This window comes from Protopterus annectens, chromosome 1.part0 (assembly GCF_019279795.1).
Source record: "Protopterus annectens isolate FY-2018-M chromosome 1.part0, PAN1.0, whole genome shotgun sequence".
NCBI lineage: Eukaryota > Metazoa > Chordata > Ceratodontiformes > Protopteridae > Protopterus > Protopterus annectens.
This window is the reverse complement of record NC_056725.1, coordinates 590,698,370-590,722,825: the sequence shown is the minus strand read 5'-3', so window position 1 is coordinate 590,722,825 and position 24,456 is coordinate 590,698,370. Positions and strand designations below refer to the sequence as shown.

The following is a 24,456-nucleotide window of genomic DNA, read 5'->3' as shown; positions in this document are numbered from 1 at the left end:
TCTAAGCTTCTCTAACATCTACATCTGTGCGATTCATCACAAACCATATTTAAATGTTTTGTGGCATGGCAAAAAACACAGGGTAGCTGAAAAAGTAATCACAATTCCCACGCAGCTGGGAGGACTAGGTCTGCAAGTGTTTGATTCCTATAGAAGAGCTATACACTTTAAAGTAGTTGTAGCATTACTGACTGAGCCATAGGGTTCCAGCCAGAAGGATATTTACTTTATCTTTCTAAGGGCAATACTGTGAACTTCATCAGTATCTAAAAACAGGCAATAGACAGGCTCTCTAAAACCCCAAAGAACCCTTTTGAGAATTATTTCAGTGATCTTAATTACATTCAGCTAGGCTTTCGTCATCATAAATATGCAAGGGTGTTTAAAAGATTTAGCCCAAATTATTTAAACACGTATCACTTCCTATCAGGTTGGTTTAGAGATCTCCTCAGACACTGCAGTGACTTGGGAACAATGACTGTCAGTGTGGCAGATTATCTCCTAGGAGGCTTTCATTAAGTGGTATGGAGTACGAAAGAAGGGTCAACCCTTACATTCCTGGTTGGTCAGGAGACTGCAGAAGGCATGACTATTGAATGTTGCCCCTGAAGAATGCCGTCCTATGACTTCTTGGCTTATGGCCAACAGGGATGAGGGACACTTGCTGAAGGGGCAAATAAGTAAGCCCTATAAGACATTGCCTCAGGCCAGGAAGCATGCTACTGAAACATTCAGAACTCTATAGGTAAGAGAACTGATTTCCTCCACTATTACAGCAACATGGAAAGAGAGTTTGTCGCTCCCTAGATATGCAACTAAGTCCAAAAAATATAGTGTTTTGGCTGGCAATGTCTGTACAAGTATTTTTATACCACTGTTCCTTTACAAACATTCTTTCTTACTGTCTCCTCTTATTGTTGGAGATGTGAGACCTTGGTAATAGGGGACTGGAGTGACTCCAAACTGTCCTTATTTAAAATCTTCCTTCTTTTGTTATAGTCAGACAATTTTGTAATGTGTATGTAAATCAAAGAATGCTGCTAATGACAATTTTAAATGTCAAACAATTCTCAAGCAGATTTGCTTACTGTCATAAATATTAATAGCATGACCATGTCAATCTACTGACATTTTAGAATAACTATATAGGTGCCTAATTTATTGAGCTGAGTAGAGAATCTTAATGTTTACTCTCCTAGTTCTTAAGATAGTTTTGTCAAACTGACCATTTCTTGATACTCTTCTGACTATTCTCTCTTATACACCTCTCTTCCTCTTCCTGCAGAGAGCTAATTAGTCTTATTAACTCATCTATCACTGGTGGCAAGTGGCTTTTCCAGTGCCTAGTTATGACCTTCTTGACAACTAGGGGGTCACTATCTAAATAAGCTTTTCTACAGAGTTGTTAGGGACAGTATTAGTGTACCTGTAAAAGATCAATTATTTGTCAAAATAGGTTCACAGAGAAGTACTAGGCTGGTTGCCCTTGCAGGCTTTTTTAAGCCTAGCCAATTTTCCTTTTTGTGCTCAAATTAACTTACCTCATTTGGTTAGAGATTGGCCTTGCACAATCCATGGTCATTATTACCCCTAATGAGAATACCTGGGATCATACCACAGATAATTTGAGGGGGACTCATGCATGGGATAAAGCATTTAGGAACTGTCTCTTTCTATTAATAGTATAGGGGATAGACCTGGGATCACTTTTCTATTTCCCATCCATAGATACAAGCTTGAATATGGACAGGGATGATTTTTTTTTTTTACATGGACAGGGAGTTTTGTTCCAGAGCAATTGTATCCACTGCAAGATATGCCTGTCCCTTCAAACCATTCTGTTCCCTAGACCAAATGGCTCTGATACCATATGACTGGCTGATGTGCAGTAAATCCATCAGTACTGGGTTGGAGAATGCCTTATACCCCAGACAAGGGTCCCCTCTTAGCATACTGTAGGATACAGAGTAAAGCAAAAGGGATTTGAGTTGGCCCATGTATCTTTTAATAAGGTATTTATATGGGCATTTCAACTGTTGCATGTGTCTGAACAGAAACATGCCAAAGGGGGCATTATATTCCAAGACTAGTCTAATGATGGCTGAGTAAAGAGTAAAATGATATATAGCCCTATCAGTTGATGCAGTAGGGTTTATAAGTCATCTTTATACCTGGTTAACATTTCAAAGTTCCAGAAAATATGTTCCTATGCCCCTCCCCTCTTTTCCCTGACATCAACAATACGGATTAGCCTCTGGGTAGATTTTCATCAACCTGCTTGGCATATAGAACATTTATGCTGGCATTTTCAAGACAAAAGCTTGTATTTTCTGGCCTTAGTAGATACTACTGGAAACCAGAATATTCTCCTGCATTACATTTCTGCAATGCTGATGCCCAGAAAATATTCACATACCTCCTTCTTCTTGATAATAGTCTGAAGCTTAAGACATACCAGGCTATGGGTGACCTGTGCTACTAAACATTTACTTTCTGTTTGTCCCATCTGAACTGTCACAGTCTCCTTTACTATGAAGAATGTTTTGCTTCCACTGGATCTGGTCTCAATTTAGATTTTATTTTTCATTTCTGAATTTACTGTATGTAATATTTTAGCATTTTGCTCTGCCTCTATTATCTCATGCCACTTTCAACAGAACAACCTCTCTGATCACTGGATCTCTGTCCAGTATCATATCTTTCCATCTAGCCTGGTATGATGTGTATGCTGACATTGCATGTAGAATGTCACTGTTAAAGCTTTACGGTAATGTTTTAAATCTGGAACAGTGATTCCCCCCTTAAATTCCTAGGGAGTATCAAGTTTTTCCAGGCCACTCAAGGACTGTTATCCCTCCAGATGAAACTGCGTATTGATGCCTTGATTTTCTTTATGCCTCTTTCATGCATCCGCTGGCAATAGGCTTAGTCCAGACACAGGGCATGGGAAAGGACATGTCACTGTAAGCCTGAGCACGCTAGTCAACAGCCAAATGTAATGTTTTTCATTTCTGAAGGTTGTGGTAGATTGTCTGTATTACTTTCATATAACTTCTCTTTCTTGATTCTTTAGTCTTTGCTAACCATATTCCTAAATATTTTATTTTGTCATACCCCCACACATCCAAATACTGTTACTTTAAGTTATTTATCTCTGTAATGTTTACATCTAATACTTGGGTCTTGTTTAAGTTTATTCTGTATCTCAATAATTGCCCAAATTGATCTAGTATTTGCCTTACCACTGGTAAATGTTTCAACTTTGGCATTTTTTAATATCATCAGCAAATAATGACAGTGTAGGGTCTAAGTTTCCCCACATGTATCCCTGGATTGAGAAACTTCTTATTTTCTCCACTGACAGTTTAAGGTAGATTGTGAAAAATAGTGGGAATTGTGGGCCAGCTTGTCTTGTTCCCTTTGTAATGGGAACAACTTTGAAAAGACAGGCTCTGAATTTAACCTGGGCATTTGTCCTCTTGCATACATTTTGTAGTAACATAATAATGCCAAACAGAAAACTCAAAATCCAGAATTTTAAAAAGATATCACCCAACTCAAACACTTTTTCTGCATCCAAACCTAGCAATGCTACTGGGGTTTTTTTGTGTGTGCATTTTGAACTATCATCAGGGCTCTAATTAAGTTATCTGCCTTCCTTCTACCCTTTATAAATCTAGTCTGATCTAATGAAATTAGCTATAGCAGCTATTTATTTAAATCTCACCAAGTATAGCTATAAATAATTTATAATCAAAATGTAAAAGTGAAATGGGACAGTATAATGATACCAGCTTTTACTCCATGCCCTCTTTACATATTGGGGAAATCGCTACTCCTTTTCAGGAAGTTGGTATATCCTATTTATTTATTAAGTTAAAGAGATCCTTCCACAACTGAATCACTTGGATCCACCTCGCAGTTGCCATACTTCCAGTGGTAACCTGTCTATTCCCCGTGACTTCCCAGGGATTGCTTTTTCATTGCTGGTACTCTTTCGAACTTGTTTATGTCTCTTATTAATTCCTACAATTTGTTGGCTGACAGCTTCTGCACTGGAAGCCAAGGCACAAAATTAAAGATCAGCTATTCTGTATTTAACTGTTTCTGTTCTTTTGGTATAGCGCTGAGTGGTATGTCTATGACACGTTCAAGATCTAACGTCTGTAATATAGTTCACTTGTATTGGGGCCTCTTAAGCAATAAGCAGCCCTGTCATGGTCCAGCCCTGCCAGTGGTCTTACAGTGCTTGGAGAACTGGAAAAACATATGCCTAAGTCTCCTTCCGTTTCATGAGTAATCTATGGTCTTCTCCTCCCCTTTGTTGAACTCGTTATTTAAGTTCTACTAGTTTCGCTGTCTCTGCTCTTGTTATACGACTTCTCTTGATCACAAACCAATGTAATAAGGTATACGCCTCTTGCTATTCATTTCTTTCTCTTTCCAGCTGCTGCTTTTCTAGTTCTTAAATTTATTTTACCGTCTCCCCCTTGCAATTTCCCAGTCCTTGGTTGTTATTCAGATCAACTTTCTATTTCGCCTCTGCAATATCCCTTTCATCCTAATTTTATAACTTTCTCCCTCTAATTTAAAGGAGGGGACTCTCCAATAATTTGATATTTTAGGCTTGTTCAAGAATTGGAATCACACCTTCAGATGTGTGAGGTCTGAGAAATCCAGGGTCCCACTCCTTCTCTATGAAATCTGTTCAGTGCATTCTTTAGACATAAATCCTTCATCTAACTGGGACCAGGAGTTATGCCTGCAAAATGTAGTAAACCTCTGCATTTCTCCCATCCTCACTTCCAATGTCCCTATGTTTACTATTTCTAGCTGCTTCGGTAATTCTGTTATGTGTTTTTTTGGCTCCCATTGTCTTGCATGGCCCCTTCGCACCTTTCATGTAATTTCTGCCACACAGTTGGTTCTAATCTCCTATTATTAGAAGGGATCCCTCAGAAAATCTGAAAATGTCTGCTATCATGCTTCTTACAACTGTATCCATGGCTGTGGATGGTAGACAGACTAATATTATGACATTTTATGCCTGTGTATCTATCTACCCCTTTTGTCTTATTTTTTCCTCTTACATCATAGGGCACCCTGGATCTTGTTAAAATAGCAGTACCTCCTTCTACTAGTTCCTTGAAAAAAACAGAATATGCTTCAACTTTAAATACTCTTCTGCCTAGCTTTAAATGTTCAGAGTGAGATAGGTCTAAGAAAGATACAAAACCTACCCTCTCCTTTTGTTAAAACCCCTAATATTCTTTTTCATTTAACTGTTTTTTTAACTCATTTATGTTTCAGCTAATTAGCTTAACCTCCCACAAGCAGATTTTTTGAGATCATCCCTGCTATGTAAATGTTACAAGACAGTGACCCCATCTTAGTTACTATTCCTTTGTCCTTCTGTTTACTGTCAGTAATTAGGTACTTTCACCCAGCTAGCTTGATAATACTTACCATTATAATTAGAAAATACAAGACAAAAATCAAACAAGAAATACACAGAATCAACTATGTACAGTTTTAGTGTCTGTCTTTCCAAGGCATGGATGTTAGTAACCAAAAAAAGGCTCTGTGGGATTATCTTCAGGCTGCCCCAAATTGCTTCTCAAAAATTTTAGAGTACTTCAGGCTCAGCACTCACTTTATCTTCACAGGCTCATAAGTAAGCACTAGGCTAGCTGCCATTTTAAGCCTAGCCAATTACCCTTTCAAATATGAGAATCAAACCTTGTACCTTGTGACTGTGAGGTAAACTCCTTTACCTCTACAACAACTCCTAACCCCTAATAAAAGGTGCACTAGTACTTGAATCAGGTCCTGCTTCCTCTTACAGGTCTGCACTACCCAATTACATTGTATAATCCAAAGTCCTCTACTCAAATTGCCAGGCCTCGTCTTACATTTTGTAACAGTCTTTTTTTTTCAGTTCAACCTAAGTTTCAAAAATGTTTTCAAATTCATAGTACTGCCAGGTGAAGTAAAAAAATATCACTAAATATCACTGTAGCCTACATACTTAATAAACAGAGAAATATTAAGATACTAAATCATTTTTAACTATTCAAATCCCTTTGGGTATTATTTTGATCAGCTTAGCCAACAGCCACCTTTAACTCTGTGTCAGTCACTGCCCCATTACACTGCTCCCTGGCTAGCTGTTGTGCAATCTCAGATTATTGCTTTAGCACTTACTATTTTTTTAAAAAAGGGGGGAAATCCTTCCTGAGCTGACAGTATGACTATCAAGATCTTCTGCACTGGTAGAAGGAGCACTTTCCATTTCTGACTCGTGTCCAAGCTTTGGGTTGATGGTGACTGCAGATACCTACCCTTACGCCATCACAAAGCTGTACTGGGACTGGTTGTTGACTTCATATCTCCTCTTAAATGCATAGGATAAAGTGGTTTTATTCTCACCCCTTATGTTTAACCATCCTTGTAGCTGGCAAGAAAGCCACCCGCATTTTCCTAGTATCAAGTGAGAAGTCTTCATTTATGAAGACACGGTCTACTACTCACATTCATTGTCACCTGGTTTCAAGGGTAGGGTGAGAATTTTTTTCTTTTATTCTACATGTTTCAAATCAAACTATTATTTGGCATTGGCTGTGTCAGTTCCCTTGCATCCACTCAGTCCTATAAGTGTGTTCAACCCAGCTGTTGGGTAGGGGGATAGATGTCCATTCTGCCAGTAGGCTGGTTACAAATTGTTCACAGTCTTTGCCTTCTTTTCTTTCAATAATGCCATGTGATTGATGTTTTTCCTTGAAGCCCTGTCTTGTTGACCTCCCAGGAGTTCTACCAATGCATCCATTCTGGCCTGTGTCACTTCTACTCTCAGCCAGTGTTGTCACATTTCTTGTAGTGTACCCTGTATGGCATCAGCATGACTGCTGGGAACACTCACCATTTCCCAAGTTCTGGCTTGCGTTTCAGTCATTTTTTCTATGGTAGAGATCATATTTTTTAAATCATTATCAAGTCGGGCAGACTAGGTAAATATGTAGGTCAAGCAATATTTTCTGATGCTAACCATTTCATATCTATCCAAGTAAGCATGTAGTTCCCCCACAGTGAACGAAGGGAAACCTTTACTCTTTCCTTCTAGGTGGTTAAAAATAATGGAATGTGTGAATCACAACCCAAAGCATGTTTCAACTCTTTTTTTTTTCTTCAAAAACCTTTATTTGTATTTTCATTAATCTGAGTAAAAAGGCTACAACTGTATAAGACTTTGATAGAGACTAGTCAAAAAATATGTCCAAAATAACCTTCCTTTCATTAAACAAAATATCTCCAACCCAACTTAACACACTACAGAAGTCAGCTACAAATCCTTACCCAAACTGCCCTGGAAAGGAGTCTAACCAACCATACTAACAACATTAAGTTAGAAGATGTACTTGCTATCACACTAACTGACCTCTGTCTGGTAACCCATATGTGAAAAAAGTCACTATGAAATACTACCTCAGATACTCAGAGAAGCCGGAAGAATTTCACTTTCTCTGATCTACTTACAAAAACTATAAAAAAAAGCTGACCAGGATGGATCCCATGGACACATCGCTTTCTACTGATGATGCCTCCAGCTATTTTTATAAATACATTAGATAAGCACTACATAAATATGCATTACTAAAAGATCCCTACCAAAACTGCCAAGATCTTCTTATGAAAGCACTTAAAAAAACTGTAATTATGAAAATAACAATGAATTCTGAAACTCACTGTTACATCTTTAAAGCATTTCACACGTTCTGCAGTGGAGGCATCTAACAACTTGCAGCTCCTACACATCTGTTAATTATAAAAAACAACTCTAAGATCACTGTACTTTGGTGTGGTGAATACCCTTTGGTATTGCAGCACTGAACTTGATTTCCATATATTCACACAATCGATTCTGCTGCTCCAAGGAATGCCATTACAGTCCTTGGAAATGTAATAAACACTCACGCACTAACCAAAATGTATGTAAAGGAAGTATGCAATGTTGGTTTCTACCCTACCTAAAAACAATGATGACCAGTACAGAGAAAGTCTAAGGTAGATATAAAGGTATTAATTCAGGTGACCTCAGGTTATAAGTAGCTTTGAAGTAAAAGCAAGTCATATTTCTTTAAAGAAATGCAAAAAATAAGCCTTGAAACTGTTAAAAAATGATATCAGGATGTAGACAGCTACATACCGGGAACATAAATGTTATCTCAAACTCACATTTCACTTTTAATTCTGGGTACAAGCCCTGGCATTCACATTTCAAAAACCTTCTGTAAACTCTTCCTAAGAATGGCTAACAGCAGCGAACCACCATTCTTAGTCATAAAAATCCCTCAATTTTGTTTGAAGACCATCATTGCCAGGGATATATAAAAACTTTTTTAAGTGCAGAAAAAAGCACCAGCTATGCCTGATGCAACTGACTGCCTTATATCTGTTATCTTCAAATCCATTAGATTGTCCCATTAAAAGTAGTGCCAGTCTCAAAATAGTTTAGTAGATCCCTCCATAACTCTCAACTGTCCAGATTTTTAACTCATATTTTTGGTCTGTTTCTCATAAAATTGTGGTTTTCTGGCAAATTGGGAGTACTGAATTCAGAAAATAATGGCAGACGTGAGGTTTCAGACTTCACATCCTTCAAAAGATTCATGCTAATGCAAAACCTGTTTTTCCTAGCTACTTTCTAAGTTTGTAACAGCAATGTTTAAAAAGTGTCCCTATTAGAATTAATTAAATTGGGATTTAAACTCTCCATTACAAAGGTCCTAAGACTGGGTGACCCAAATAGCATAACGTTGGATTATTTCCTTTTTTTCAATATGCATTCAATGTACCCAGACAATGTGGGTGAACACTATGACTTAATTTGTAGATCATACATTGCAAATAATTATAACCTACAGCAATACTGTCAACATTCAAAATAATGTGCAATCTGCCATCTGTTCCACTCTGAGACATTAAAAAAACTCTTTATTAAAAAATAAGTAGATGCGGAAGTCAGCTAATCAGAATAAAAAAAATGTAATTTTATACAGTCACCTATATTTGTGCAGATCACTTAAGATAAATTAGTCCTGCTTTAAAAAAAAAAAAAAACTTGATACTAGTAGACTATTAAAAATAATGGTTTACTATCATAAATTCGAAAATCAGAAAAAAATGTGTCTGCATTTTCGAATTTATACATCGGAAATGAACATTTCCGAATCAACCTAAAGTCAAAAACAGCTGTGTATTGTCGAAAATGTCGCTCGCGACATTTATGGCAATACACAGCACTCCCACCCGTCCCGTAACTAAATACCTACCTAACCTAAACTCACAGTTATGCAGGGGGGCAAGCCCCCCTGCACCCCCCTGTGGGGGGCAAGCCCCCCACACCCCCCCTACCTTAATATTCCAACTCCGAGATCGCACTACAGTGAGGAAAGGGATGTATTTCCCTAACCGCACTGTGCCGCGATCCCCTCACATGAGCGAACGTTAGAATTGCGAATGCACAGTCCATTCGCAATGGTAACGTTCACTCACATCACCTGCCGAAATATGAAGTATTCGAACATCTGTTGTTCGAATACTTCATAGCCGTGCAAGTGCACATCGGCATTGTGATAGTAAACCAAAAATAATATATTATCTTCCTAAAAGTATCTCTTGGTGTCCATTATGGATACAAATTTGGTCTAATCATATATGACAATGTGACAGCAACCCACTAGCAGTTTCTTTTTTAAAGAAAGAAGACAATTTAAAAGTCATGAGTTTATATCTAAAAGGATTATTTTATTTCAAAAGTTAATTAACACTTTAAACATGTATTCTCCTTTTGTGCTGTTTCAGCCAATTAATTTTCAATCCAGAGTTTAAACTTAATAATCAAATTTTAAATCTAATTTTCCCCTAGTTAAAAACGAACTGATTTGGGACTTTATACCGCATACTTCAATGTTCCCTGAGAATTTGCAAATTCATTTAAAGTTACCCAGAAGTTATATGCCTAGTTTAAATCATATATGTTTAATTAAATCAAAGTTCAAGAGTATACACATTGAACTTAATGATATTTTTTTCAATTGATTATAGAGTTCCCTTTTATCTGATAAACCATATTCTAAATCATGTAAATTAGTAATAGAAGTCACATACAAGAATGCTTTTATATACTCTTCTTATTGGTTAAGCTCTAAACATGTCTGGCATCTAATAATGTGCAAAATTCTATTTCCTATAATAAAAACGTTATTCCTCTTAAAAATGTTTTTATACTATGTTTATGAATTCAAATAATGCTTAGGACCTCAGCAAAAATTCCATCACACAACCCCTAAATACACCTAAGTGCAATGCAAGCTCTAATGAATATGCAAATTTAATTCATGTGCTCATATCTCTCGAGTGCAACTCATTACGAGGAGCGTACTTCATTTGGGGTCTTAAAAAGTTCATGTTCCTCGAAGTTCCATATTGAAAGGGTCTGTCATACATTCAGTGTTAGGAAGTTTTTAACTGATATCCACGATAAAGAGAAATAAATCATATTAATTCATTAAAAAATCTTTTTTATAAGTAAAGCCATCATATTTAATGATATGGCCTTCCTAGTTGAAGATGTTAGTAAGCCGTTAGTTTGTGTTCCACATTATTAGGGCTAGTGTTCCTCATTTTGGAGATGGAAGGTTGAGAGTTATGCATGTGCTGTGGTGCTATAAATATTCCAGTGAAGACAAATTAAAAGACTTAGGGTATCATGACAAGACTTTAACCAAAAATGTTGTCATTCCATATATTCCTCCTGAAAACATACAATTTAAGGATTCTACTGTTTTAACAGCTTTATTTGTGCTGGTTCAACTTTATATTACCCAAAATTTTCTTGATAGAAGGAAACTATCCGGGGTTGGATTTAAGGAAATGGCCATTTGTTTGTGTCTTTCGGCTTTTCCCGGTTAGGGGTCGCCACAGCGGAACTCCGGTCCACTAATGATTGGCAGTAGATTTTTACATACTGGCTTGCTGGGCCTAACACACAACCTTTAACGAAGGAACGCCCATTCACGCATGTCGCCACACAGAAGACGCTCTAACTGAGAATCGAATGGGCAACGTCTAACCGTGAGGCGACAATGCTACCGCAGCACCACCACCGTAAATGGCGATTAAGTACATAAAATATATAAAATTGCACTACATAACAGGAACTCTTTTATATTCACTAGAAGTTTGTCAAAAATCCTGAAAACTGCTGTATAACATTACTCTATAAGATATTTTTTTTATTTCACACGATAAATTTATTATAATTTACATGCAACATCATTGTATATAGTTGTAATTAGTTATTTTTATTCATTTTTGTGCTTAGTTTGTTGTCTATACTAAATGTTATGTTCACTAATGTTTCTTCTTGTTTACATTTGATACAAATACTTACAAGAGTTTGAAAAGAAAAAAATGTAATATTTAACTTAATATTCAAACATCTGGAATTTTGTCTTTAGTTAGAGAAGTCTTTCAGTACATGCATTAGCCAATTTAGTCTCCAAAACCTACAAATAAATGGCACACTTCACAGGTGGCAACCATGCTTGACACCAAAAGCAAATTTGGCAGTATCGAGTATTTTCTCCTACCCTCTCTAGTCCCTGGATTCATCACCTTAATCACAGAGTATAAGTAGCATACCACAAGGTTGCAAATTTTCATTGTGGGTCACACATGATGAAAATCACTGCACTGTAATTGCTACCTTCTGATGGATAATTCTAGAAAATTCAATAACCCTTTTATAGTTTAATAGCAAGCTACTAGAAAACTCAGAATGCAGTAACAGATAAATCTGCTTCACTACTACATCAACAACAGGCACTGCCACAGGACGTTTCTGCTTTCTGTTTAAATATCTTAGGTGACTAAAGTGTTAACTTTGTAAACAAACTGAGATAGGGAATACATGTCAAATGAATTATAGTAATTAAAATATACAGTCTTAACACTGCAATTGTTGACCTTTAGTTCAGACACTTACTACATGACATTCCCACAATACTATTATAGGGGCTGGAAATCAGCTTAATACGTAAAATTAAAATCAAGCCCCTGTCATGTATCCAAGAAAGCATTGTTTTAAAATAAATGTTTAGTAACTTCTCAATATATTTATCTTTGTTTCTATATTCTCAAGTAACCACTGGGTTGCCTGTGATCAGATAGTCTCAGCAACTAGTGTGGAGTTACTGTAATGTCTAGCCTACATGTTTGCATACTTTTTTCATTCTTTATATACATTATATATTATCTTGCAGACATTGTGGTAACCATTTCTCTAACTCTACCTTAAAAAAAAAAAAAGTGATGCGTCATTATCAGCTTGCCTTTCTTTAGGGGGGATGGTGTGTGAGTACTTGCCCAGGGTGCACATTCTCGTTGCTGAATTCCTTATAGAGACTGGGAGATCCCATGAAATTACTGGCTTCCAAGGGCAGGGCTGACTTGAGAGGTAACCTCATTCACAAAAATAGATGATATGCCCTGGCTGACACCTGTTTTATATGGAATGATGGACAGGCTACTGGATATGCACAATGGAGTAAAAGAGAAAAATGCAAAACACCTAACCACCTCTGATGGCTGTCTAAATGACATTCCTTCTCAATCGTCTGTCTCCAAGATGTATTGTAAACAAATGGGCCAAGTGATGGAGAGGTCAGCAGAGAATGTGGGTGCAAAAAACAGAGGAAAAAGAAGAGGGATTTCAATAACACTGTATAAAGGCTAGGCATGTGTCACAATATATGGATGAGAACTCATTAGTTTGTGGTCATTGATGTCCTTCATCTTTAACATTAAACCAAGATAATACAACAGGTGTTCAAACATATACTGGAAGTAGTCTAATCAGTCTTCTCGCCTCCTTAAATTAATAAGTCAGTTTACATTCACAGATGCTTTCTTGGTTCACATTATTACTGCAACAAAGATGGGTTTCATCTAATTTTAATTTTGTGCCCCTTATTGCAAGATGACATTTCCTAAGCATAATTTTGCCGCCAATCTTTTTAGTTGACATTATGAGAACAGCTGTTCTTCAGCCATGCCAGCTGTAGATAGTACAAAAGCTGCTAAACTGACTGGGTCATTGTCAGAGTTTTTTCCCTCTGGGCCAACACATCTGAGAAAAATTCCTGTTCTGAATTGCCGTGACAACATACCTGGGTATTTGAAAGTGAATCAAACAAGCTTAGAAAACGTCACCTTCTGTATACACTTATTTCAGAAAGTACAGCAGATGTTCAAATAGATCACTGTTGAGTAGCCTAAGCTACACAGAATACCAAGCTTTATCATTCCTTTCACTATACAATAGTTCTGTCTTTAGTGAAGACAGCAGTCTTTCCATACTCGAAGAAAAAGCCTGACTGATTAAAAAGCACTGCACACCCTGTTGTAAATCATCTACAGAAACAGCAATGCTTACCTGTTGATAAGAGCTTTCCCTGTTTCTTTATGATAGAAAACAGGAATTGGGACACCCCATGACCTCTGTCTTGATATACACCAGTACGTCCTCCTCTCGAGCATAGCCAGCATACTATTCATTGCAGAGTTAGGAATAACTCTGACTTTTTTCAAAAGTTCCTAGAGCAGAAAGAAAATTATGTTTGGCTGCAAAGAACTTTGAGTACAAATTCACTTAAACAATATAAAGGACTACATCCTTTGATTGTCAAGACAGAATGTCTGTATATGTTACAACTCCATGGAACAAATGCACTTTAGTAAAATATCTAACTTATCTATGACAGGGCCACTATGTAGCAGGTAGACAATTGGGTGGGTACTCTAGGTGTTCTTTAAGCCACTCTAGTGTTTTGATCCAGTCCTTCAATACGTAGTAAACCCCTCTCCAAACCCATAGCAGTGCATTATCCAATGTAGCATCTTTATATGAAGGCAAGTTAAAAGAACAATGAACACCAACCACCTCTATCTACTGCAGATGCATACCTGTTGAGCTGCGATGCACACTGGCAATGTGCAACTCAGGAATCCACATCTCTGATCTCATGGGTCTTCTATGGGAGAAAAGAATTAGTGAATGATATCTGGGAGAGGTCTGACAAACAAAATCCTCAGCAAAGGGTGCAAGGATTTTTTTTCCAAATTTAATTTTTCTTCCTTGCCACTGGGCCCACTGTGTGCTGGTCAGCCCATTCAGTAGTCTGTGGGTGAAAGTCAGCCATGGGGTCATCACACAGGTAGTAATCAGCAGTTTCCCCTATTAAACCCATAACCCCTTCCTCCTAGGTGGGTGATGAAGGTGTCACCTGCATTACCATGGGAACAATCATGCAATTCCTATAAACTTCACACTTCCTTGCTCCCAGAATGAAGGCTACTTTGTATGTGGCTTACTGAGCCAAATGCATGCCCAAGGGTAACTCTGTGCATTGCTGCCCCTCCTCTTACTGGAGAGTATCATCACATGACCAACACCCCCATAACAGGCATGACAAACAGCTCCATGACATCTCCAGCAGATGTCAGAGTCACTAAATGAACCCAAGTCACCTGGCTCATAGTCCAGACTTAATCCCTGTATGCCAAAACAATTAGCTGTGTAAGGAGGATTTCTATTAGCTGTTGGCTATCCAGACTGACTACAACCATGGCAAAGTGAAAATGAAGTCTTGAATGCAATTAACCATCAACCAACTGTCCTGGTGTGGGAATATCAGTAGGAACATGGAATATCTCTGTCACCACTGACAGTACACAGACAGGACTACTACACTGAACAATGTGGGGCAGAGAAAAAGTCAAAGGACAGCACCCTTTACTGAGAGCACAATGATCTCAAAGCACAACACACATATCTTACATGGTGATCTCATACACTGACATATAAACATCCATCCATTATATCTAAACATATCATCCAGAAGTCTTGTAAAAGCAAAGGTATCAGAGACTCAAGGGTGGCAGTGTGGAACCTCATGTATAGGATGTTGCACCTGAACTCATGGAGGTCCAGGAAGACTGACCCTCCTCCTCCCAACTTCTATGAACTGAGAAACAGATGGTTGTAAACACTTCCTCTTGTTCCCCTTTGTGCATCAGCTCCACAGCCCATTTCAGAAGAAGGGACGGACTCTCATGCCAGATACTGTAAGACAAACTGGTTTGTCAGGGAAGACCTTGTCAAATTTATAACTAACAGCGCCTGAACAAAAGCTTTTTCAATAATATCCAGACACCACCTCTCCTGAGTGATGGTTTTCCAGGCTGCAGCAAACCCAAAAAACTGGTCACCTATTATCAGACCTGAATGGTAGTTATAACTGTAGTAGGGTCACTTGGGATGCTGGCCTCCTGGGCAATTTGACAGCTGGCCCTGGAAAAACAATGTCTTCTGATACTTGGCAGATTATTTCTACCGATACAGAAATCTCTTCTTTCAGGGACTTGGAGTGGTCAAACCAGAAAAACTCATGGCAGGGAGAGAATTGTACATGTTCTCTATTGCCGACAAAACTTTGTCCCTGTTCTGAACTTCTGTCATGCTCTTTTCAGAAAGCTCTGAGAAGAGAACATCTCCTTGGAAGGGAGCAACTAGAAGGACCTATTAGATATCCTTGTGAAACAGACCATCCTCTGCAAGTAAGTGCCTGTAGTCACAATTTTTGCCATAGCCTCATGTGCAATTGCTCATCTGGAAAATGAACAGACACATGGTAGAGACCTTTTTCCACAGGAAGAAGGAGCAGCTAGCTTGGCCAAAACCAGATTATCCAGACAGGAATAGAAGTAAAACAAGTAAGAGAAGTGGCAGAAAAGTAAGCTCTTGCCAGACCTCCAAATGGTTTTTGACTCTGTCTTTCTGAAAACTACTCAGATATTTAGCCTTTTAAGTTCCCTTCTAGGTGGAAAAATATAACAGAGGACTCTCCTCCATACCCAAGGATGGCTGGGGGAAAAAGCTGACTCTTTTGTGAGGTGGCAAATTTATCTACCTTCTTCAAGTCAAAAGACCAAGCATCCGAGTGCTATCCATTTATGGCATAGGTGAAGCTAGACTGCACAAAACTGCACATTTGAACATATGACTGAACAACCAATGCTGAGTTCAGGGCTTTGACTTGAGGGGAATGAACATCCACTTAGGGTGATGCATACGTCTGACTTGTCAAAATCCATCCAGGATGGTAGCAGAGATCTTACGCAATAAATTTGGGGGTTTTATCAGCAGGTATTTATAACCAGGTATAGGGGGCGCAGAAAAACAGTATGAAAGGATTGAGCTCATTCTTCAAAACATCAGGGTAATCAGTAATATAAACTCTACTGCCAACAATAACATGAGGCAACAAATAGCATAAAAGGGAAAGGGGTGATAAAATAAAAAGGAACAGGAGGAAGTAACCTTCTAAACACATATAAAATAAATGGCAAAAAAACAAATGAGTAAAAGCAAAGTACTGTGAATAACAAAGAAAAATGCAGTGAGAGAAGAGCACATTCTGCAAAACAGATCCATGTAGAATCCCTCCTTGGGATAAAGAAAAAGATAACAAAATGACAACATCCTCAGGATAACTGAAAATGAGGACCTATTGTTGATGGGGAACTTCAATGCTACAAATATTAACTGAAACAGCTGGCCTCTCAAAACATGTAAAAGAAGCATTTGTGATGCCCTAGAAAAGGCAGGGCTAGGGCTCAGGCAGCTAGTACCAAACTCTGCTAGGTAGACCGTAGTCATGCATCTGATGTCCTGAACTTAAGGTGGAAACAGAATATTATTCATAACATCTGCCTGTGGCTGCTTTCCCTATTTCACTAGCCTGGAACTGCAGTTACATATTATGTACCCTCATGAAAAAGTCTTAAGACAAACTCTGTAAACTGGGACTCCCTAAATCCTCTAGCACCTGGTTTGACAGCTACCTGCCCAAAAGAGTCCAATCAAATTGCACAATGAATACCATTCTTTCCTTATTGCTTTTGAAAGAATGCCTAAGGATCAATACTAGACCCAATATTGTTTTATATATTCATAAACGATATGCATTATGCTGTTAGATTTGGCTGGCAGTTGGCTTAGAAGATCAAGGAGCTGTTAATGAGCCATTTCTTGTGGTACAACTGTGCAAGGTTTGATTCTCTCAGCCTCCATTGCCTAACTGTGTGAAAGAGCAAGTCACTTAACCAGATGCTGCTCTCAGGCAGAGCTGAAAGAGGTCCATGGAGATCAGTGCTCTACCTCAGAAAACAAATTCAAATAAAATAAAGTAACATAAAAAAAATAGATAAGCTGTTCCTAGTCAATATGCTGACAATTCAACATTCATCTATTCAGCCCCTACTCTTCCAGATTCTCACACGCTAACTCAAAGAATCTTTCTCTTCCACGGAAATTTGACTGAAAAACTTCCAGCTACTACGCATTCCCTAAAATAAAATCCAATTCACACCAAACTAACACTCAAACACCACCCTTCACTACCATATCATCTAGTAACATCAAAACTGAACTTGTTCCATGTATAAAACTATTACATCATAATGAATTATATAAAGATTTGACCTCCACATTCAATCTGTTGGTAAAACAAATCAAAAACTTGATCCCTTCTGCAGAACCAAACCTTTTCTTATACACAGTAGCAGAAAAAAACATCTTCAGACTCCCTACATCCTTCCTTCTTACATACATAAACAGACATTTCTCCTGTATTCACAAAACTGCAATCTACTCAAAAAAAATAAACTTGAGCAATGCTATAGTAAAGTAGTACAATTTGTTGGTAGCCTCTCATTGATGACCCATCAATATTTGTCCCTTAGGCACCTGAACTTGATGGTGCTATCCAATTACATCTCCTATCCTCAATTAAAAGTAGCAGACAATATTACATACAGACAGATAAATGTCCATCCTTTGGAAAACAAACTTCAGTTATACTTCCCAAACAAAGCTCTTCATTCCAAAGACAAATTCCTTCCCCTTTCCACTAAACTGCACATTATAGAGGGTGACTTTCTTTACTCAAAAGTATGTCTCCAAACTGTGAAACAGTTACGTTCTACTGAGACTCACAAAACAAGCTTAAAAAAGTTAAAAACTCATCTTCCAACTATAGTTGAAAGCATTTTGGCTATATCGATGCACATTATCATATGGATGATTTCATGTCTATTACTACATCCTTACTTCTAGCCATTGAAGGTTACACTGAAATCAAGTAGCAACTAAACATGTCACAAAAAAGTTTAATCTTCCCTGTGGGTGCCCTTTAGTCATTAACTCAATGAGAACTGCTATGACAAACCATTTTATTTTGCCACACATTTATATGAACGTGAGGCTGTACGCTGTGAAGTTATAAAATCACATTCAGTAATGTTCTAGAATTTTAGTGGTTGATTTGATGATTATGAAGCTCATTATTGACCTATAAACACACTGGTCTGCTTTTCTTTGTTAAGAGATGCATCTTAATGATTGGACCAACATCTGGAAATACACATTTTGAAACTTTTTTATAATATTACATAATGCTTATAAAATGCCAGCATCATGTACATCACCTGCTCTACATTAAGTCATTTTATTGCCACTAAAATGAGGTTAAATGGACAGCTTCCCTGGGCTCCAGCCATCATTTGTTCACTGGATAAATAATGCTCTTTTGAACTAAAATGTAAACTTGCCATCACTGCTTCCTATGTTAAACAATAGATTTGGGGCCTTTCATGTGATGAATTTCTTTTACAAATTATTTTGTTTATAATTTAAAATGTTACCTACATTTCATAACATTTCAAGAATGTTCCTTAAATTTAGTTCAACTTACCTACCTTTGTTTCAAAACAATAACTGACTTCCAATTTGGAATACATTTTAATATATTTCCTATGTTATTCTTAACTGAGTGTATTTTTAATTATGTTTATAATCTCAGTCAAAGTTTGAAGGGCCAGTTTTGAATGCATGAAAGACTACAACAAAAGTGAGAACTACATTTTTTATTTTAAAAAATTATTTGCAATATTTAGTTCTTGTTTGCTTTAATCTTAAGCAGGTTTGAAAAACTTAAAACGTAAACAGTTACATGTATGTTTGAACACACACGCACGCATACATAACAGTATTTAGCTGGAATGAACTTTCCCCTTGTGAATCTGTGCTGCCTTGGGTTCATTGCTATACTGGCTTCAAAATATTCCACAATTTTTCTTTGAACTGATTCCATTTCTTAGCCAGACTTGACTGATAAGCAGCTTGCAGCATTTGCATTGCTTATGCCCTTTTAAAAGGGAATCACATCTGACATTTCCAGTATTAATCAGGTCTCCTGTCCCTGTGTACCCTTAGTTTTTGAAGTCCTTTTATGTGAAAAAGCTACGATCAACTCACTTTAGTAGCTGTACTGATTAGATCTCTGATATCCCCTTTCTCTCCCATTGTGTTTACTGAGCAGAGGTAATTCTGCTTTATCACTGTCCTTTTTATATACCTACATCCCGATTTAATAAACTTCTGTGTCCCTCCTTTTGTCATGTTGGCTTACTTGTGACCATATGTGCTTGTGTTAGTGGTAAGCGCAGCTGAATGTAAAATATCTCATGGTACCTATCAAAAACAGCAGGTGAATTTCCCCAATGACCCGGTCAAATTTCCCGATAGTAAAAATACCACCACACGTTGCTCCTGCATAGAGGCCATTTATCTAGTGGGATTAACCCAGTCAACAAAGGATAATTAAACAATAAATAAATAGAAGTTGCTCTCTATTATTTAAGGAATTGGTCATTTTTTGCTGCTATTGCCTTTGCTTTTCTGAATATATGTCCTGCTATATCTGACTTTTTTCTTTGTTATAACATGCATATTTCCTTATATTTCTTAAATGCTTTACCTTTTCACCTAACTTTGATACCAAGTAAAATAATAAGCCGAACTGATAACTTGAAACAAAAAAACAGTCCAGGTGAAAGATGAAAACACACGGTAATAGCGTAACCAAAAGTTTAATGCCCGCTTTCGTAAAAACTTCATCAGAAAACACAACAACCACAATCCAATGCACTTAAATAGCAACATGATTAACAAACAATTACTCAATTAAAATCAATCAGTCCATTAAATGATTAAAAAATTAAGAAAAACTCTCTTTAAAAAAATCCAATGAATCAAAGCCCTTATTTACTTGCAACTTCCTGTGTTTTAAAAAACATTTGATATTAATATAATCATTTAAACCAGGAAACTTATCAGATTGAAGTTTGATCTGCCATGTGGTTTCACGCTGTTCTAAAAAATTTTTATAATCTCCAGCTCGGAGATCAGCGTGAACAACTTCCAGTATAGAAAACAAAAATTTCTTGTATCTGTTGCAAGTTTTAGTGTGTTTATACAGGGCGTTGCTCTCATCTTTCGTTTTAATACTATAAAGATGTTCTCTGATTCTGATATTTAAACAACGGGTGGTCATGCCAACATAATATGCAGAACAACCCGAACAAAGACTGATATATACCACCCCCTTAGTTTTACAATCAGCATAACAAGGTACCTTAAAGGTGTTATCAAAAGTGTCAATTTTAATATAGGGGCCTTCTGAAATGAATCGACACATATTACAGCTATGGCAGGCATGCATGCCCACCTTAGTCGTGCTGATCGTTGGAACAGATGGTGTTCTATTTTCCAAAATTCCTTTCAAATTATAACAATTCCTGAAAACAAACTTAGGACCTTCACCCAAGGTCCTTCTTATCTCTTCGTTCCCATTAATGATTTTCCAATTGTCAATTATGATCTGTCTAATCAAAAAATTGTCAGAACTGGTGTCTAGAGAACACAGGGTGTTAGTGTTGTAACCATCACCATGTGTCTTCTGGTTCTGTTCAATATTGATTGAACCAGGAAAATCAATGATGGGTTTAAAAATGCTGTCGCGTTTGCTTAATATTTCATCTGAGGTGGATGCTAATTGATAAAAATCATACCCCCTTGTCTAGAAATAAAGAAAAAACAGTGTTGAATTCCTGTGTTAAATCATTCTTTTTAGATGTCATCCGGCTTGCACGTATGAACTGCCCTCGAGGAATATTTCTAATTACATGTCTGGGATGATTACTGGAATGGTGCAAATACCCATTCGTAAACGTTTCTTTACGATGAATTTTACTTTGTAAACGTTCATCGTCTGTGTCTAATACAACAATGCGTCTAAAAATTCACAGTGGTTCCTACATTCCCTAAAATGAACTTAATGTAGTGAGAAATAGAATTAATGTCTATAAAAAACTCATTAACTACCGAAGAATCGCCCTCAATAATAAAAAATAAATCATCAATGTAACGACAGAAAAACTTGATGTTAAACTTCTTTTTTAAGTAGGGTAACGCTTCAGACTCCCAGTTCGCCATTACTAAATTCGCGAAAGCTGGAGCTGCTGGGGACCCCATTGCTACCCCCCTCTTCTGTCTATAATAAATATTGCCAAAAAGAAAAATATTATTTTCTAAAATTAACTCTAAAAATAACCTAATAGTAGAAATGGTCCCTCCTGTAAACCTACCACCTTTTCTTGCCAGAAATTCACAGACAGCATCAATGCCTTCCAAATGGGGAATGCATGTGTATAAAGATGTGACATCTACGGTAAACATGATGTCACTAGAAGGAACAAAATCATGTTCTTGTAAATAATTTCCTAGCTTGCTCAAAAAATGCCAAGAATCCCTGACAAAAGATGGTTCTTTCCCTAAAATGGGGCCCAAAATTAAATCAATCACCAATGAAATACCCTCTGTGATAGAATGTGGACATGAGACGATGGGTCTAAGTGGGGGGTCGTTGACATTTTTGTGCGTTTTTGGAATTCCAAAAATCACCCCAATACGTGGCTCAGTAACAACACAAAAATCATAAACTTCACTGTTAATGTCTCCTGACATGAATAAACCATACAGTTCAGACTGTATCAAACGTACCCTACGTTTGTAATCAAACAATGTAATGCTTTCATATTCCTCCGAATTATTAATAATTTCTAGCATCTTAGTTTGATACACACTTTGATCCATAATGACAATATTGCCTCCTTTGTCGTTCTTCATGAACCTGAAACGATGGCATAATGTTTTCAGGTTCAGGAGAGCCACCCTCTCATTCCCAGTGAGATTATCAGAAAAGTGTCTATTGACACTTAAAGCTTTATTAATATCAGCAATACACTGTTCTTCAAATACTCTGATTGTATTGTGTAAGTGAGGTGTAAAAGTAGATGGTTTCACCAGAGACTTTCCAATCTGTCCCTGATTTTTTAAAAAATTCAACATGTATTGCACATTTAATTTCCTAGAGAATTTTTTGATGTCAATGATAGTGTTAGTAACATTTGCCCTAGAAGAAGGAATAAAATTTAAACCATACTTCAAGACATCCAGTTCACAGTCTGAAAAACAATGGTCTGTCAGGTTAATAATATTAAACTGATCAAAAGTCCCAACTAAGTTTCGTCGGTGGATGAACTGGACCCCAGAAAGGTCCGACTGCGAGTCAGTACCGTGTTCCTGTTGCTGTGGTTTCCCCTTTTGTTTAAAAAAGTAGAAATAGGAATTGAACCGCTGTTGATGTTCCCCTCATTGTTATTGTTAATTCTGACCTTAGGTCGAACCGACCTTTCAGTGCTAGCTTGTTGGTCCTTTGCATCCGTGTCGATGTTGTCTGGTTCAATAACTATCTCCTCATTAGACAAAGTTTTAGGAGAAGAGGAGTCTGTGACTGACTCCTTTGTCGAACGCTTGTCATGCTCATCTCTACTAAACCTGTTGTCAGTTCGCCTAGTATGACATACCACACCTTCATTATTAGTCCCGCTGGAATTAAAGACTCGGGTGGTTTGTTGGTCAGGAAGAAAATGATTATTAGTGTCACTTTTTAAAATTTTTGAATTATTCTTGTTAGCAAAATTGTCGTATGCCACGCCACTGTCATAAGCAATAGTATCGCGGGTCAATTTGACCCGTTTGCGATTAATAACCTCGCCGGTGTGTTGTTCCAATTCTTTGTGCAAAGCAATAAACAGTTCTCCAGCCTTATCCTCACCAAATAATTCTTTAAGCTCGCTTTCTAATTGCGTGATTTCTGTTTTAAGTTCCCCCATCTTGGTGATATTGTTGTCTACAAGCAAGCCTAAGAAATCAATACCAGCAGTATTGAAAAAATTAGTTAAAGTTCTAAAAAAAGGCGAAGCTTTAGTTACCCCGTTCGGGCACTTAAAAAATCTAAGGCCCTTGGGAACAATCCCCAGTTCTATACAATGTTTAAAATAACAGTTATTTTAAACATTGTATAGAACTGGGGATTGTTCCCAAGGGCCTTAGATTTTTTAAGTGCCCGAACAGGGTAACTAAAGCTTCGCCTTTTTTTAGAACTTTAACTAATTTTTTCAATACTGCTGGTATTGATTTCTTAGGCTTGCTTGTAGACAACAATATCACCAAGATGGGGGAACTTAAAACAGAAATCACGCAATTAGAAAGCGAGCTTAAAGAATTATTTGCTGAGGATAAGGCTGGTGAACTGTTTATTGCTTTGCACAAAGAATTGGAACAACACACCGGCGAGGTTATTAATCGCAAACGGGTCAAATTGACCCGCGATACTATTGCTTATGACAGTGGCGTGGCATACGACAATTTTGCTAACAAGAATAATTCAAAAATTTTAAAAAGTGACACTAATAATCATTTTCTTCCTGACCAACAAACCACCCGAGTCTTTAATTCCAGCGGGACTAATAATGAAGGTGTGGTATGTCATACTAGGCGAACTGACAACAGGTTTAGTAGAGATGAGCATGACAAGCGTTCGACAAAGGAGTCAGTCACAGACTCCTCTTCTCCTAAAACTTTGTCTAATGAGGAGATAGTTATTGAACCAGACAACATCGACACGGATGCAAAGGACCAACAAGCTAGCACTGAAAGGTCGGTTCGACCTAAGGTCAGAATTAACAATAACAATGAGGGGAACATCAACAGCGGTTCAATTCCTATTTCTACTTTTTTAAACAAAAGGGGAAACCACAGCAACAGGAACACGGTACTGACTCGCAGTCGGACCTTTCTGGGGTCCAGTTCATCCACCGACGAAACTTAGTTGGGACTTTTGATCAGTTTAATATTATTAACCTGACAGACCATTGTTTTTCAGACTGTGAACTGGATGTCTTGAAGTATGGTTTAAATTTTATTCCTTCTTCTAGGGCAAATGTTACTAACACTATCATTGACATCAAAAAATTCTCTAGGAAATTAAATGTGCAATACATGTTGAATTTTTTAAAAAATCAGGGACAGATTGGAAAGTCTCTGGTGAAACCATCTACTTTTACACCTCACTTACACAATACAATCAG

At 37.4% G+C, this 24,456-nt stretch overlaps 1 protein-coding gene across 1 annotated transcript in view; it reads right to left on the bottom strand.

Moving 5' to 3' along the window:
* IARS2 (isoleucyl-tRNA synthetase 2, mitochondrial) overlaps positions 1-24,456 on the bottom strand; it is a 1,410,425-nt gene that overhangs the window by 815,996 nt on the left and 569,973 nt on the right. Inside the window, exon 12 of the mRNA XM_044061644.1 lies at positions 13,496-13,656. Coding sequence (XP_043917579.1) covers positions 13,496-13,656 — 161 coding nt within the window. The remainder of the gene's footprint in view (positions 1-13,495; positions 13,657-24,456) is intronic.